The sequence below is a fragment of the Brachypodium distachyon genome, chromosome 2, assembly GCF_000005505.3.
Source record: "Brachypodium distachyon strain Bd21 chromosome 2, Brachypodium_distachyon_v3.0, whole genome shotgun sequence".
In the NCBI taxonomy this organism is placed as follows: Eukaryota; Viridiplantae; Streptophyta; class Magnoliopsida; order Poales; family Poaceae; genus Brachypodium; species Brachypodium distachyon.
The window spans coordinates 30,770,718-30,786,952 of record NC_016132.3 but is presented as its reverse complement, the minus strand read 5'-3'; the positions used below and the strand labels follow the sequence as shown (position 1 = coordinate 30,786,952).

General features: G+C 44.5%; 1 protein-coding gene across 3 annotated transcripts; it reads left to right on the top strand.

Moving 5' to 3' along the window:
* Positions 1-3,753: 3,753 nt before the first annotated feature.
* On the top strand, positions 3,754-16,042 carry LOC100843958 (putative pentatricopeptide repeat-containing protein At5g08310, mitochondrial). 3 transcript variants are annotated; one of them, XM_014897995.2, is made up of 5 exons: positions 3,754-7,146; positions 12,417-12,664; positions 12,771-12,883; positions 13,826-14,066; positions 14,160-16,042. In XM_014897995.2, the coding sequence occupies exon 1, from the start codon at positions 4,469-4,471 to the stop codon at positions 6,980-6,982; it is 2,514 nt and encodes an 837-aa protein (XP_014753481.1). In that variant the 5' UTR covers positions 3,754-4,468; the 3' UTR covers positions 6,983-7,146; positions 12,417-12,664; positions 12,771-12,883; positions 13,826-14,066; positions 14,160-16,042. The 3 variants fall into 3 exon arrangements, with proteins under 3 accessions (XP_014753481.1, XP_003566393.1, XP_024315835.1); XM_003566345.4 differs by having other exon boundaries at positions 14,147-16,042; XM_024460067.1 differs by having other exon boundaries at positions 11,787-12,664; positions 14,147-16,042.
* The last annotated feature ends 193 nt before the right edge of the window (positions 16,043-16,235 follow it).

Sequence of the window (16,235 nt, the reverse complement as noted above, 5' to 3'; positions counted from 1 at the left end):
TTTGCAATAAGATATAACAATAAAGCTTAAAGAAAAGGGATATAAAATATAGACGGGCTCCCCTAGATATATGCACCATTTAAATTTGCTTTTGGAATGCAAAGTGCACATACTCTAGGATCAACGCTCCCCCTAGATTTTATAAACCAACAACTCAATTGCAAAGGATTAAGGATATTTCAATGAGAGCTTCACATAGATATGTAAAGGATCATTCATACAAGATATAGATCATACCTCCAAGAGGCATATCAAAAGTGAATGAACCCGACATGGACTTATCCAACAAGATATATAGAGCAATGATTTCATGAAGCATAATGGGTTAGATACATCCAACAATTGAAATCGTACCTTTTGCAATGAGATCATGCCAAGGAGCAATTCTAGAAGGGGAAAATTAAAAACATCTCCACAACACAATTAGTAAGATATGATATAGACATAAAGCAAATATGCATGAAAGAATAGATCATAAAAGTATAGCAAGTCATAGGTTTAGAGTAAAGCATGATAACACCAAATGACTTATGCTATTAAGACTCATGCATATAGAAGTTAACCATGTCTCACAAACAATCTCACGAAGGGCATACCTTTGCCAAATAGATCATGTGATGGAGCAAATTCTACAAAGGTAAAACTAAAAACATCTCCACACATGATTAGCAAGACATGATATAGATATGAAGCACATATGAGATATAGCCAGTCACAAAGCATATCACAAAGTGAACATTAAACACATGACAAGCTATTACATCTCAAGCATATAAAGAACATGTCTTACACAAAATGTATCAAAGTATAAGGACCTAGAAAGGTCACCATTAGTTCAAAGCAATGACACAAATGGCATAAATAAAAGTATCGATCAAACTACACACAAATAAAGTTCACAAGCACCATCAAATGAAAAGCATAAAGAACCAAGCTTGTGACTTAAAACCCTTGCAAATCCCCGCAAGTTCGCAAGTTTTATTTGAAAAGTTCACTAGCTGGCACGCTGCAAAACAGGGGTGTAGTAGCCTTGTTAATATGGATTGGCAAAACTTCCTCGGGAAAAATCTTGTACCAGGGAACTTCACGGTCTATAAAATAAGAAGTTCACTCTTGTATATAGGGAAGTTCAGTACACGCCCGTACACCTCCTTCTTCTTCGACGCGGGCAATATATTACACCCGACGGAGGTTCAGAGACCATCATGAAGTTCACAGTTTATAAAATGGAAGTTCAGAACATGCACGCCGTGTTGCTGCGTACGATGTACTGATTTTTTCTTCGCGTTTCTCAAACTTTTTCGGATTTGCGCAAACGATATACCGTTGGAAAGCTACTGAAAATCCGCTGCTTTTTCATATGTAATGCTTTTCCAAATTCCTCACGGTTTAAGATTAATTTCAAAAATACCGAAATCAGATCAATCTAAAAAGGACGGATGGTATTTTTAAAATTATTTTTGAACCGCTTGTCGGAATGATGGAAGTAATACGGTGTTGGAAAGCTAGGAACTAGGGACATCTTTTTCGTTTATAACGTTTTTGCTAATTCTGTACGGTTTAAGAGCATATTTCAAATTACCGTCCGCACAGACCACCCGTACTGCGTGCGCGTGCAGAGTATAGTGCAGCGAGGGGAAGTTCACATCCGCAGCGAGGGAAGTTCAGTCGTGCAGCGAGAAAGTTCAGATCGTTCTCTCTCTCTCTCTAGCTCGCGTGTCTTCTTTAATATTTTCAAACCCTTTGCTACGTAGCCATGAATCTCTTTTCGGTTCCTGTTTAGCTTGTAGGTGCGTGTGTGTGCGTGTGTGTTATAACAAGGATGAACTCTAGGAGACCATCTAGCTAGCGTGTCTTCTTTAATATTTTCAAACCCTTCGCTACGTAGCCATGGATCTCTTTTGAGTAAAATGCAACCGCAGTCACTGTACTTGATCCGTATTCTCAATTTACTCGCTATATTCTAGAAATCGAAAGTTACGATCATTGAACTTAACGAAATATCTCACATACGGTTACCGGTACGGTATTCATCCGTATTTGTACGTCTCACGTGACAGCTGGGCACGGCGATTTTGCGATTCGGCCCTCTGGAGTGCGGGCCCCACCAATCCCCCTGCATTAACATAATTCCCCACCCTTGTTCTTCAAATCCCTAATGCCATTCCTCTCCCGATTAACATAATGCCCCGTCAAGCCGGGAAGGAGATTCAGGTGCAGGGGCTGTTGGTCCGGAACGTCCTTGCGAAGCTAGCTGCCGCTGCAATCACCGATTACTTGCAGCGAGATGTGCATGTATACTAGGCGAAGCAAGCAAATCAATCAGCAGCTGCACACGCACGTACGTGATAAGCTCACGTCGCGGGGCAGTCGGAACCCGTGTCCGCCCCCACGGCGAGGCTGAGGCAGAGCGGAACGCCGGCGGCGAGGGTGATCCATTCCAACCGGTGGTGGTGAGCAGCCAGGCGACGAGGAGTTGGATCGGCCGGGGAATTGGGTTGGTGGACGAGGGGTTGTACACTTGTACGACTAGGTCGCATATGATTTTCCTGACCTGCTTCAGCAGCACCAGATTTGTGGGGGCCGCGCGCCAAAAGGGCCGAATTGCAAAATCGCCATGCCCGGCTGTCACGTGAGACGTATGAATACGTAGGAATACCGTATCGGTAACTGTATGTGAGATATTTCGTCAAGTTCAGTGACCATACCTTTCGATTTTCAAAATACAGTGACTAAATTGAGAATACGGATCAAGTAGAGTGACCACGGCTACATTTTAGTCATATCTTTTCATACTATCAAGGGGTTACTAGAGTGCCTGCACAACAAACGATGATATGTCATGTAAAGTGAACTAGCAACCGCTCGGTCTTGTTCGTGTACTTTTGCCACTGCTCCGCACGAATGTCACATTGTCTAGTCGTAGTTGGGTGATGGACCGGTCGTATCCACCGCGTAGCTCCACTATGGACACCATCACACGTGTGATGGTAGACCACAAGCACTTTTATAAACTCACGAATACGGCGCTGCATTGTCACGTCTTGTCACCCCGCGACGGCCGGGGCTACATCACTGCGACTAGGCATATGTCATCGCTTACGTATCCATACTCGGGGTCGAAGGTCTTGCCGGGTAGTGCATACTCACATTGTGGGGCGGGCCCATCGGTTACTGGCATTTTGCAGACATGTGACCCTGTGGTATCCACGGGACGGCATAAAGTCGCACGCTTCACGGACTCGCGGGATCCTGGTATCCATGGGGGGGATGACAATGTATTCCATTTTCGTGTGTTTATATCATTATTTTCAGTGATTTTTCTAAGGTAATGCTGTCCTCAAATATACACCTAAGCGTTGTCACTAATTTCCTATGGACTATGTTGGGATGCTGATGTTTGGTCGCTGCCTTGTGACATAGTTTATCTACGTGGCCTGTCTCATTATCAAGGTTTTTAATCGGTTGTCCTTTAATCAACCGAGATGTATGATTTTGAGCCTACTTTTTCTTTTGTACTGTACTTTTGAAAGAAACTCTGATCCATTTTAGCTCAGTTTTGTTTCGCTGCCTGTGGGTTAGGGTGGGCGTTCGGTTCAACCGAACAAATCGGTTCGGTTCCTCGGTTTTTCAGAAAATTCGGTTCTAGAAAATTCATGACCGATCGGTTCCTAAAAAACTAGAAACCGAATTCTTTTCCAACCGAAATTTCGGTTCGGTTTTTGGTTCTAACCGAACGGAACCGAAGTCCGGTAGAACTGCTAGAGCCGCAAGGATAGAGCCGCAAGGAGAGCTCCAGAGAGGAACGCGCCGACGAAAGGAGAGCTCCCGCCGGACGACGGGGCTTCCTGAGGGCGGCACACGGTGGCGACTTGCAGCGGAGGAGACGACGAGGGTGCAGGAGACTACGTCGCGGGGAAGGAATGGCGGAGTACATGAGCGTGCAGATGAGAGCGGAGCAGGCATCGGGGTGCTCCGCCGAGGCCGGAACGGGCGCTCTCTACTCCCACGAATTGGAGGAAGAGATCTCGTGGCGGGTAGGGGTGTGAGAACGACTGGAGAAAAGAGGTTCTGAATCGTGAGGGAGATCGAACAGTTCGTGGGACGAGGAGTCAGGGGATTTTCGTTTATGGGTTGGCCTTAGGGCCTAGTTGGCTTATTTGGGCTGTGTTAGCCAGGACGTGGGGTGTTGACCCTTTTTCTTTTTTCGGTTTATTTGGTTAGTTCGGGTAACCGAGGATAACAACCGAACTGCCCGAATAAAATTCGGTTTTTCAGATTCTAAAACCGAATTGATCACCAAAATTATCGGTTTCGGTTACGGTTTTTGGTGTGGGAATTCGGTTTTCTGTTAAAATGCCCGCCCCTACTGCGGGCAACCAAAGTACGTACTACCAAACTCGCTAGAGTCAGCTCAGCCCCCGGTGCCGGCGCCGGCCACCTCCCGCCTCAAAAGCCGTCCGTCTCAATGGCGCTCCGCCGCTTTGCCCGCGCCACCGCCTCGACCGCATCGACCTCCATCTTCCAGTCCTTCGCTACCGTTGCTCCACCAGCAGCAGAGACAGCGTCCCCGTCCCCGTCCCCGTCCTTCCTCGCCCACCACCTGCTCGACGAATTCTCTCGCCCGCGCGCTACCCGCGACGCGGCGCGCCTCCGCCGCCTATCCGCCCACCTCACCGCTCCCGCCGTCGAGTCCGTCCTCGTGCGTCTCCCCTCCTGGCGCCACGCCCTCGACTTCTTCCAATGGGCAGACGAGCAGCCGGGCTTCCGCCACTCCTGCTACACGTTCAACGCCATGGCCTCACTCCTGCCGCGCCACCAGGCCGCTCACCTGGACCGCCTCGCCGCCGACGCGCTCGCTGCGTGCTGCCCCATGACGCCCGGCGCCCTGGGGTTCCTTCTCCGCTGCCTCGGCGCCGCAGGGCTTCCCGACGCCGCTCTTCTCGTCTTTGACGGCGCCAGGACGTGCCTCAGCTGCACACCCAACTCCTACACCTTCAACTGCCTTCTTGACACGCTGGCCAAGGCCGGCCGTGCAGACGACGCGGAGGCAAGGCTCCAGGAGATGGTGGTGAGGTGCGGCGATGAGAGTGTTGATAAATACACGCTCACCTCGCTCCTGCAGTGTTACTGTAATGCAGGCCGTCCAGATGACGCAAATGGTGTGTTCGAAAGGATGAGCCAGCGGGGATGGGTGGACGAGCACGTGCTGACGATTCTGGCAGTGGCATTCAGCAAGTGGGGGAAGGTGGACGGGGCGGTTGAGCTCCTGGGGAGGATGGAGCTGTTGGGGATGAGGCCGAGTGAGAAGACATTGAGCGTGCTGGTCCATGGGTTTGCCAAGCAGCTCAGGCTCGACAAAGCCATGGAGATGTTTGACAAGATGGGCAGTTATGGGTTTGTTGCTGGTTTGCCGATGTACAGTGTGTTAATTGAGGGTCTTTGCCAGAAAAAAGAAATTGGAAAAGCGGTAAAATTATTTGAGGAGATGAAGAGAGGTGAGGTTGCTCCTGATGCCCGCTTACTCAAGAAGATGCTCGAGGCGTTCTGTCGTGAAGGAGATTTTGCCATTGCTGGTCTGTTTATAAATGAAAATGCAAGGCAGTTGAAACCTAGCGGTGTTATCGCATTGTTCAATGTGGTTCTAGAAGGGTTTGTTAACCACGGTCAGGCAGAAGCAGCTTATCAGTTGCTCACATCCATGATACGTGGTGGTCAGGGGATTAGTGATGGTGTTACTGTTGGTGCACATGTTGTTGATATCAGTGAGGATGTTAAACCAAACTCTGATTCTTTTAACATTGTTGTGTGTGGCCTTTGTAAGGTTAAGAAGCTGGATAATGCCTTGGCTCTCATAAAGGATATGACTGGCATTGGTTGCAAGGGAAAGCTGTTGATGTTTAATGATTTAATCCATGAGTTATGCAGTTTAGATAGGCTAGATGAAGGATACAAAATGTTTAATCTAATGAAGAATCTTGGTTTGATACCCTCAGAGTTCACGTACAATTCATTGTTTTATGGCATTTGCAGGAGGAAAGATCCAAATTGTGCTCTTGATTTACTAAGGGATATGCGCACAAATGGGCACAGACCATGGATAAAGAACTGCACAGAGATGGTACAACAGCTTTGCATCAGTGGCAGAATAACAGAAGCCCTACAATTTCTAGATGAAATGCTTAAAATGGGTTTTCTTCCTGACATTGTGACATACTCTGCTGCCATGAATGGATTGTGTAAAACCGGTGAGGTGGATAATGCTTTAGGGATTTTCCGTGACATTTCTTCCAAATATTATCTTCCTGATGTGGTTGCACATAATATCTTGATAAATGGGTTCCGTATATCAGGTAAACTAAGTGAGGCACAAGAAGTTATGGAAGAGATGTTGGAGAAGGGCCTGTTTCCTTCAATTGTTACCTACAACCTTATGATTGATGTTTGGTGCAAGTCAGGCAATATTGAAAAAGCAATTGCCTGCTTAAATAAAATGATTGATGAAGAAGAGTCTCCAACAGTAGTTACATATACAAGCTTGATAGATGGACTCTGCAGTACTGGAAGACCTGATGAAGCCATAGCCTTGTGGCACAAAATGATGGATAAAGGTTGTGCTCCAAATAAGATAGCATATACTGCTTTTGTAAATGGATTGTGCAAGCGTGCTCGAGTAGATACGGCACTGACCTACTATGAAGAGATGATGACGAAAGGTTTTGAGTTAGATACATTTTCCTGCTTATATTTTATAAATTTTTTGATATCAACTGGAAATGCCACCAAAGGATGTGAGCTTTTGAAAGAAGTTCTCCAAAAAGACATCACACATAGTGGTGATTTGAAAATGGCAGGACTAATAAATAAAGCAGTTGAGGAGCTGTCTAAAGATGGAAGTACTTCTCCAGATATCAATATACTTGTACAGAAAGGCTTAGTTTCAAGGGCTCAAACTATGCACAAGAAAGATGAAAACAATTGACCCCTGTTGCTGGCATGAGTCTCGGATGTCCTCAAGTCCTTGTCTCAAACAAATTAGCCCGAGTGTACTTCCAAGGAGACAAATGCTGCAGATTTTTGACGCTTTGATCTACATGCCTTTTGTGCTGCATGTATTCAACTTCCTTTTGAAGATTTTCCTCCAAGGTATGTTTGATCTGGAGAACATTTCTCAGCCCTCAGTTCCTCTCTTTATACCACTATATATTTCCCTCAAATTACAACGTGATACATATCATGCATCCTTTATGTTATTGGGGTCTTGGGGCTTAACATAATCGGAAATAGCTAAATGAGTACTCCCTCCGATCCATAATAAGTGTCTAGGATTTAGTACAAAGTTATACTGGGTGCAGTTCAGATGTCCTGTTTAGGCCCAGCTGTGTCCAAGACTTCAAGTGTTAAAACCTGATGGAACTCTATGGTGTTTTGTGAATGACAAGTAAAAATGAGGTGGTGTAGACTCCTGTCCCGATTTGATAATGGTTTAGCCTGGGGTTTTGTTTCCCTCAATGTAGTTCATGGGGTCCGAACTCCGATGCATATGTTTCAGCTATGTGCCTGTTGTGTTTTGAGTATTTGGAAGAAAAAAAGAACATATATACACTCCTTTTGCATATAATAAAATATGCCTACAGCAATACATATCCAGCCTCCTCCTTTTGACCTTAGTGATGTTCCTCCACGTGCAGCAGAACACAACTATCTATGCACATAGTAAGTTTTTTTTGAGTACTTTATGATTCTTGCTTTCTACCTTTACACTGCAGTAAACCGATTTGATATCTAATCCTGGATTATTTTTATTCATATATTCCATGATACTTGCATGAACTGTCAATCGTTGTGCTTGTGGGCTTCATTCAGAACAATGCTATATTAATGCTACATGCCTAGATCAGGAGTCAGCTTACCATATTTCAACATCACGGGGTTTCATTCGTTAGAATATACTTTTGAAGTTTTTATGCCATACCAGAAGTCAGCTTCATGGGTGTGGATCCAGCCCCTACCCTGAGTTGACGCAAGAAGGCCATCCTAGGGATGGCACGCCATAAAGGAATAGCATGTAGATCAAGTAGCTCGGGCCTTAAGCCTGTTAGGAGTAATCTTGTCATCATAGCACAGTTGTGATATCTAAGAGAATACAGCTGGCTGTTACATGGAGCTAGCTTAGTCATTCAGTATCCAGGGTATGTAAGAGTCTCACTAGAAGTAAGAGTAGTAGTGTTCAAGTCAGTTTTGAATAGCTTAAGGAGCAGTTTTGTAATAGTTTCTAGCTGTTACAGGCTGGAGTACAGTAGCCGACCTACTGGTCAGTGAACAGTAACCGACCTAGAAAGCCTATATAAGGATGTATCCCCTTTGTAAGAAAACTAAGTTTGTATCACTTGAGACATCTTTTAGAAGGTGAGAGCCTCCTAGCTACAATTGGTGTCAGAGCTCCCAGGTGTGTTAGCCAGAGTGAGATATGGACAAGGATTGAGAGATTGTTTCTATTCGATACCCTATGCTCACAAAGCGCAACTACTTGTCATGGTCCATCAAGATGAAGGTGTGCATGCGTGCCCAAAGAATTTAGGACGCTATCGAGCCAAAAGATCCTAAGGTGCCCATGGAGGAGAGTAAGGATCAAATGGCGTTGGCTGCCATTTACCAAGGGATACTAGAGGACATGATCTTCCTGGTGTACGGAAAGGAGACAGCCAAGGAGACTTGGGAGGCCCTGAAGATCATGCACATGGGTGCTGAGCGTGTGAAGGACGCAAGGTACAAACTCAAGACAGAGTTCGAGGGGCTGCGCATGAAGAAGTCAAAATCGATTGAAAATTTTGCCTCCCGTTCGATGACCATCGTCAACCAGATCCGAGCACTTGGTGATGAGTTTGAGGAGACGTATGCCGTCAAGAAGTTCCTTCGCACTGTCCCCAACAAGTTTCTCCAGATTGCTTCGTCCATTGAACAATTTGGCGATCTCAAGACCATGCCGATGGAAGAGGTCATTGGGCGATTGAAGGCACACGAAGAGCGCCTACGAGGAAGTGGTGATGTCGATGAGGAGCACTTGCTGCTGACCCGTGCAGAGTGGAAGGGGAGACACAAGGCTGGGAACTCGTCGCGAGGACGAGAGCGTGGCGGAGGTCAAGGCCATGGTCACGGACGTGGTTGGGATAAGTCCAAGGTGAAGTGCTACAACTGTCCTAATTTTGGACACTATGCTTATGAGTGCCCAGAGAAGAAAAACAAAGCATTCCTTGCTAAGGCTCTCTGTGACGACGATGAGCCAGCACTCCTGTGAGAGGGGTGGTGAAAGTGCACGCCCAGCGGTGTGATGCTTTTGGAGACCGTGCGCAGGCGTCGCTGTGAGGCCGACCACTATGGTGTGATGCCATTGTGAGTAGAAAGGTTGGTGTGAAGCCATCTTATAGTGAGTCAGTGTGAGGCTGACAAGCACGGTGTGATGCCGATGCTAGACATGAGGTGGTGTGAGGCTGTCACAAGTTGAAGCACATGGTCCAGGTGATCTGGATTAGTGGATCTAGTTGATAGCACAAGATTAAGGGGGAGATTGTTAGGAGTAATCTTGTCATCATAGCACTGTTCTGATATCTAAGAGAATACAGCTGGCTGCTACATGGAGCTAGCTTAGTCATGAAGTATCCAGGGTATGTAGGAGTCTTGCTAGAAGAAAGAGTAGTAGTGTTTAAGTCAGTTTTGAATAGCTTAAGGATCAGTTTTGTAATAGTTTCTAGCTGTTACAGGCTGGAGTACAGTAACCGACCTACTGGTCAGTGAGCAGTAACCGACCTAGAAAGCCTATATAAGGATGTATTCCCTTTGTAAGAAAACTAAGTTTGTACTATAGCTTCATATTTTGTGTATGAGTGTGTGAGACACTTACATACCAAAGAAAAAGAGAGGAAGGGGTGTGTGAAGCTCATCTTTTAGAAGGTGAGAGCCCCCTAGCTACAAAACCAAGTAGAGACAGGGATATATTAGATTAGTTACCTTAGGAATAAGGTTGGATTTGAATGCTTTCTCTTAACTTGATATGACTGTTAGGGCTCTCTATAGAAAGGACATTAGGTCCCCTGTCTGCGGAGTCCACGGCACCATCATCCTTCATCCTCTTCACTTCAATCATCTGTGATGGTGCTGCAACTATCCTTTAAGGCCACTTGTGATATATTTATAGTAGGAGGAAATTACACTGCGGATCCATGAACTTGGCAACGATGTTCAGTTTCATCCATTAACTTGAAAACTCCTCAAATGACTCACTAAACTTGACAGCTTTGCTCAATTTAGTCCAAGTGGCCAGATTCGGGCGAAATTCGGTCATGATGGCATGCGATGTGGATCTGGCTGTTCGAGTAGCCACCGCCGAACCCATCGACGGAGCCATTCGCGTGGACGCCGCGTATGCCGGCCCGAAGTGGGTTCACCGGCGAGGGCAGCGTCTCCTCATTCTGGAGATTTGAGGGGGTTAAGCAGAAAAGGTGCATAACCAGAAAATTGTGAAAAGCCCCCTCACACTCCGGCCAGGTCCACGACACATGCCAACGTGGCCAAATTTCACCTGATTTTGGCCATTTGGACTAAAATGAACAAAGCTGCCAAGTTAAGTGAGTCATTTAAACAGTTCTCAAGTTAATGGATGAATGAACATCGCTGCCAAGTTCATGGACCTGCAGTGTAATTTCCTCTTATAGTAGCCATCAACTGGCTAGGAGATTACAAAATGTGGTTACAATCTTAACAACACGGTAGCAACAACCCTAATAGCTAGCTAACGATGTGATACACAATTCCAACATATGAACTGGTATCAAACAGAGTAAAAACTACTTTCAAGAATGTTAATTAGAACTATGCTTCGTGATGCCCTTATCATTAGTGCATGCCATACCGAGCACATGCACGTTGGGATTTGCCGTCCTTTTTGTGTCTACTCAGTGGCAGAGCCATGCTTGAGCAGCCCGGGCAAAACCTATACAAATCATTATTTGGCTTAAGAAAAAATATATCTCCTAGCCTTCAGATAACTATAATAATTAGTAGAAAATTTTCAGTCAAGCCCAGGAAGCCACCCGGGGACGCCAGGCAGTGGCTCCGTCCCAGTGTGTCTACAGCTAGATTATGTCTTACTTCAATATGCACACGTATGTTCTTTACATGTGTAATTACAGACTAACGATAAATATAGTGGTATCCGACTCTTTCTGGTCCTAACCTTCCTCAATCTTCCGTTGCCATCCTACTCCCCACCATGAGCACCACCTCCTCCAAGCTTTCAGTCACCTAGGGCACCTTGGTGCGCAGGTCGCCACCAACCCCATTTCCTCCTCCCTGATCCAGCTCATGAACATTAGGACTCACATACCCATCATCCTCAACCTTCACAAGTCCAGCTATGGCCAGTGGAGTCAATTCTTCCATGTCATCTTCGGTAAGTTTAGTCTCGGTAACCACATTGCGGCTCTCAGACCACACTCGGCAACTCAACTGTGTGCAAAACACTTCTCCATCCTCTCGTGGTTCTGCACCGTGGTGTCCGGCGAGATCCTCCAGAACGTCCTCAGCCCCGACGACACTTTGAGGCACATTATGCAGTGATGGAACCATTATTTTTAAGATGTGGTGTAAATTGTAAGTAAATAGTTGCCTTTTCATCTAGTATCTATTGAAAAGTACGTAAATATCCTTAAAAGTTTTACCTTCTCGCACACAACATTTGAGGTTATTTGACCGCACATCCTTACTTGCACATGATGTAACTATTGCAGGGGGCTTGAAACCAGGGATTCAAAATTGTTTTAGTCCCTGGAGACCCTGTATATATGTGGGATTATACAAACAGAAACCAAAACCATTCGAGATTTTTCACTGTTGGGAATCAGGAACCAACTTGCCCACTGGTAAAGAATAGTATTGCGCTGAGAAGTTGTATCAGAAAACTAGCAATCTTTTGCATTGTTAGAAGGACGATGTGACTTTAAGTTATGCACGTTGTGCAAGTTATGCGCATATATTCTCAGTAGCACAGGCATTAATCCAATGAACAGAACTATTCAGTTGGCATAAGAGTTTATAACTACCACATAGCTTGATTTTAGTTACTAACCAACTTCTAAGTTATGAACTGGAAAGCAATAGCTGATCCACATTCACCAAACTGATATTGGTTGCTAGATAGCTAACATAGCTTTTGGCTATGATAAGTTCTGGAATTGGATGCACTTGTATTAGGAATCTGCTGCAAGGCGAAAACTTGCAAGGGCTAGAAGAATACTCATTCTATTTGTTGTGCTCTTTATGGTAACATCAATACAATATTGCAAGGTTTAATTAGCTATTTGGCTTCTATTGTCATAAGGCACTTATCTTTTTGACAATAACATGGGCTATGGTTTCAGAGGGGGATTTTCTGATGTTTTGGATTTGAAAAATGTCATGAGTCATGACCACAGAACCAGATATCGAACAGTTACTATTTCATCACTCGAGAGTGTGGATGCTTGATGGTGTCTGCATGGAGTTCAAAGTGAACGATCATATGTGCACTTATGGTGATTGTAAGGGGTTGGTATGTACCAACTACAATTGGCAGGACAAGATTATCCGATGTTACTTTGACCATGCTGTAGGAACCCAGAAAGAGGATGTAAGTGGATTGCTTCTCAAACAGTTGATATCAACACTGTCAGATCATTTGTTAGTAAAAACTATGTTATTTATGTCATTTGATTCTTTGACAAATACATGAGCAGGGATACGATGCAAATGCAATGGAAAATTGGTGTTATGTACATAAACATACAGGAGACTTGACCTTTCATGGGAATTTATATTGTACGATGCTGAAGTGATTTATAAAGAGCAGGTAAAATATTGTTGATATTGCTAGAATCGAACAGTCAAAACTCCATGGCTGAACAAATCCACGGTTTTGCAACAGTCACTACACAGTGAAGAACAATAGCCTACTTCTTTGATTGCTAAGTAGCAAAATACATAGTTCTTGTTTACCAAGACATTTCGTTCCCAATTTTATGTGTGAAGTTCCCTGTTAAAGAATGTTCTTTCTATTATCCCTGATTCATTCTATATTTTATAAAAAAAATTAGATACATTATATAATAGATATATGTTCAGCCAGAAGATTTTCATGTGGGTGTGGTGTGTCATTATTTCAATCAATAGGATCTGTTACATATTTAACCACCAGCATAGTTGAGATTATAAACTGGTGCACCCAACAGTTTCTGGCTACCCTTAGTTCGTTGTACTATTTAGATTAGCATATCTGATACTTAATTTAAACAAAAAAAAGGATCTGACCTTTATTGGCACCACATTGTTGATTAATTTCACTCTTTCTAGAATTTTATTTTTGATGTATTTGGCTATTCGTGTGTGCCAGCTCATGCTTTTGGCAGATAAATAATTTGGAATTCAAACAAATGTATAAACAATTGTAGGGACACAAGAACAAGTAGGGGTTTCTGCAACTAAGACCATTAGGGAGTTTTTCTGTTTGAAATTTACTCACGGTAAGAAGTAGCCGCCCTACTAGCTAAAAGGCTGATTATACATCATTTAGTGGGAGCAGGGGCGGCACCTGCTCCAACAGCTTAGTAGGCTTGCTTTTAGAAAAACTAGTTCTCGAACAAGCATTCTCTTGTTATTTCATGCATGTTCTCTCTTTCCTTCATGTTTAAAATGCAATCCATAGATAAGGATAGAGACCATTACATGCCCAAATAGAAAAATAGTGATGCTTAGAGGAAAAAAACTACTTGTGCTGATCAATTAGTCCATGCAGGTGGGGTTTCTAAGAACATTCTTGATGGACATGAAGTTCGGCCCAGGATACGAACCGCTTGTGGGGGTTCTTGCCGCGCACAGCTTGGTGCAGAACATCTAGGGCCACCTCCCGACGTCCCCCCTGTTGCAGTACCTTGAGCTTTGGCAAGTGGCTGGGAGAATTCAGATCTCCGGCGACCCCGACTGCCTGGAGGCGTGTGATTCATTCATTCAGCAGCCTCAGGTTTATCAACTTACAGGTGATAAAGCAAAATGTGTTGATGATCTAGCTTTCATTATCAAACGGCAAGCTTACTGAATACAGTATAACATTGGTCAGGGGCTGGTTTCAGTTTGCATTGTAGCCTCCCTCCATCAGTGGCAGAAACTGAGAGAAGTAAAGACAAAGTTGATGGTTCTTTTCTGGTAGAACGTGGTGTGTGGGGAGCTGTTCTTCGTGAGTTTTTGGGACACGATTGCATCTGGTGATGGCCATCTCTCTGATTTCATGTGTGTCCTCTTCTAGCCGAAGCTGAAGCGGCTTTGTATGGTAACATGGCGACTGAGAAGGTGATGATGGATAACGTAATCCCGCAAAGGGGCTCTGCTGTTCGAAAGAACGTGATGGAAAGTTTGGACTACAATCTATCATCGGTGATTCAAGATCGGAAACCCACTTTGGCTCCCGAGATCCAGTGCTCCCTATAGTTCAAACTTCATGAAAATCAGTTTCAAAAAAATCTGAATTTTTTTTGTAGTGTTAGTATAGACATATACTACATATCTGTACATTTTCGTGTAAAGATATATTGATTTGTGGTCTGTGCAAAAATAACAAATCCGGAGATGTATAATAGCGCTATCGTACCTCCCCAGATTTGTTATTTTTGTACAGACCACAAATCAATATATCTTTACACGAAAATGCACAGACATGTAGTATACGTCTGTACTAACACTACAAAAAAAAAAATCAGATTTTTTGAAACTGATTTTCATGAAGTTTGAACTATAGGGAGCACTGGATCCCGGGAGTCAAAAATCCACGTCCGATTCAAGATTTAAAACTTCCATTCGGGTTTATAAGGCTAGCGCATATTCCTAAATCACCAATTTGGCCGAAGTAGCAGCTTCAAATAAGTCGATGGAGGTCTGAGAGATGTCCAATGTCAGGTCCTGCCAGGGACAATCCAGATCCGTTCGCTGTAGCCAAAGCCATTTGGATTGCAACGCCAATGGTCAGTCCACTGCTTTCTGGACCGATCCATGGGTGTTCGCCTCCCGACTGAAAGATGCGGCTCCCAATATCTGTGCTGCTGCGCCAAGGGGCGATCTTCATCTTTCAGTGGCGGAGGCGCTTCACAATCATCGCTGGCCTAGATTGCTCGATCTGAACGTCTGAACGTAGTTGCAGAACACTGGCAGGAGTTCATCCTTCTATGGGAATGCGTGGACAACTACACTTTGACTGAAGGGGACGACAACTTCTTTTGGTGTTGGTCAGAATCAGGGCAATTCTCGTCGAAATCAACTTATAACGCTCTCCTTGGCGGAAGGGAAACCATGCCAAGTTTGGGCCTCGTTTGGAAATCCAAAGCTCCCACTAAATGCAAGATTTTAATGTGGCTTGTCCGTCGGCTACGGTGCTGGAGTGCTGACAGACTTGAGAGGCACGGTATGGATCACCCGGAGGCTTGCCCTTTCTGCGAACAGGAACCTGAAACTATCAACCATCTGTTGCTGGGCTGTTCTTTCGCCAGGGATGTTTGGGTCAACATCTTCGACACTTGGAACAAGGTGCAATGGACCCCAACTGTGGATCTAGGTTGGCTGAATGGTGGACTGATCTACAGATCGCAGGCAATGACAGGAAGGAGCTCGCCACTGCCGTTAACCTGATTTGCTGGATGATATGGAAGCACAGGGATGGCATAGTATTTGACAACAAAAGCCCAAATATAAATGAGCTTCTTGCAGCGATCACCGAAGAATGGAGAAATTGGACAACTGCCAAGCTTTTCAGTAGTAGCTCTTCTTTTATGCACACCTCTAATAGACTCCCAGGGCAAATGTGGAGAGGCGCCGAGTAACAATTAGATGTATTTTCTTTCTACAAATGAAGATACGTCGACTAAAAAAGAAATATCACAAAAAGTTATATCATTGAAAAGTTCTTTTGAATACGAATCTAGATGTATGCTTTTTCTGCAATATAATACATATTTAGTTTATCAAATTGATGATCTAAGAATTGGCATGGGTCTTGTAAACCAGAATGGAGGTGGTACCTTGTAAACCTGAACATTTTGAATTCCCGGCCTTTGGAATTCTTTTGTCTGTGTGGAGAAGGTTGATGAGACAAGTAAATTCACCGGTGTAAGTGTGTAACTGGATGTGAGCGAGACGGCGAGTAACCGACTGCATCTAAA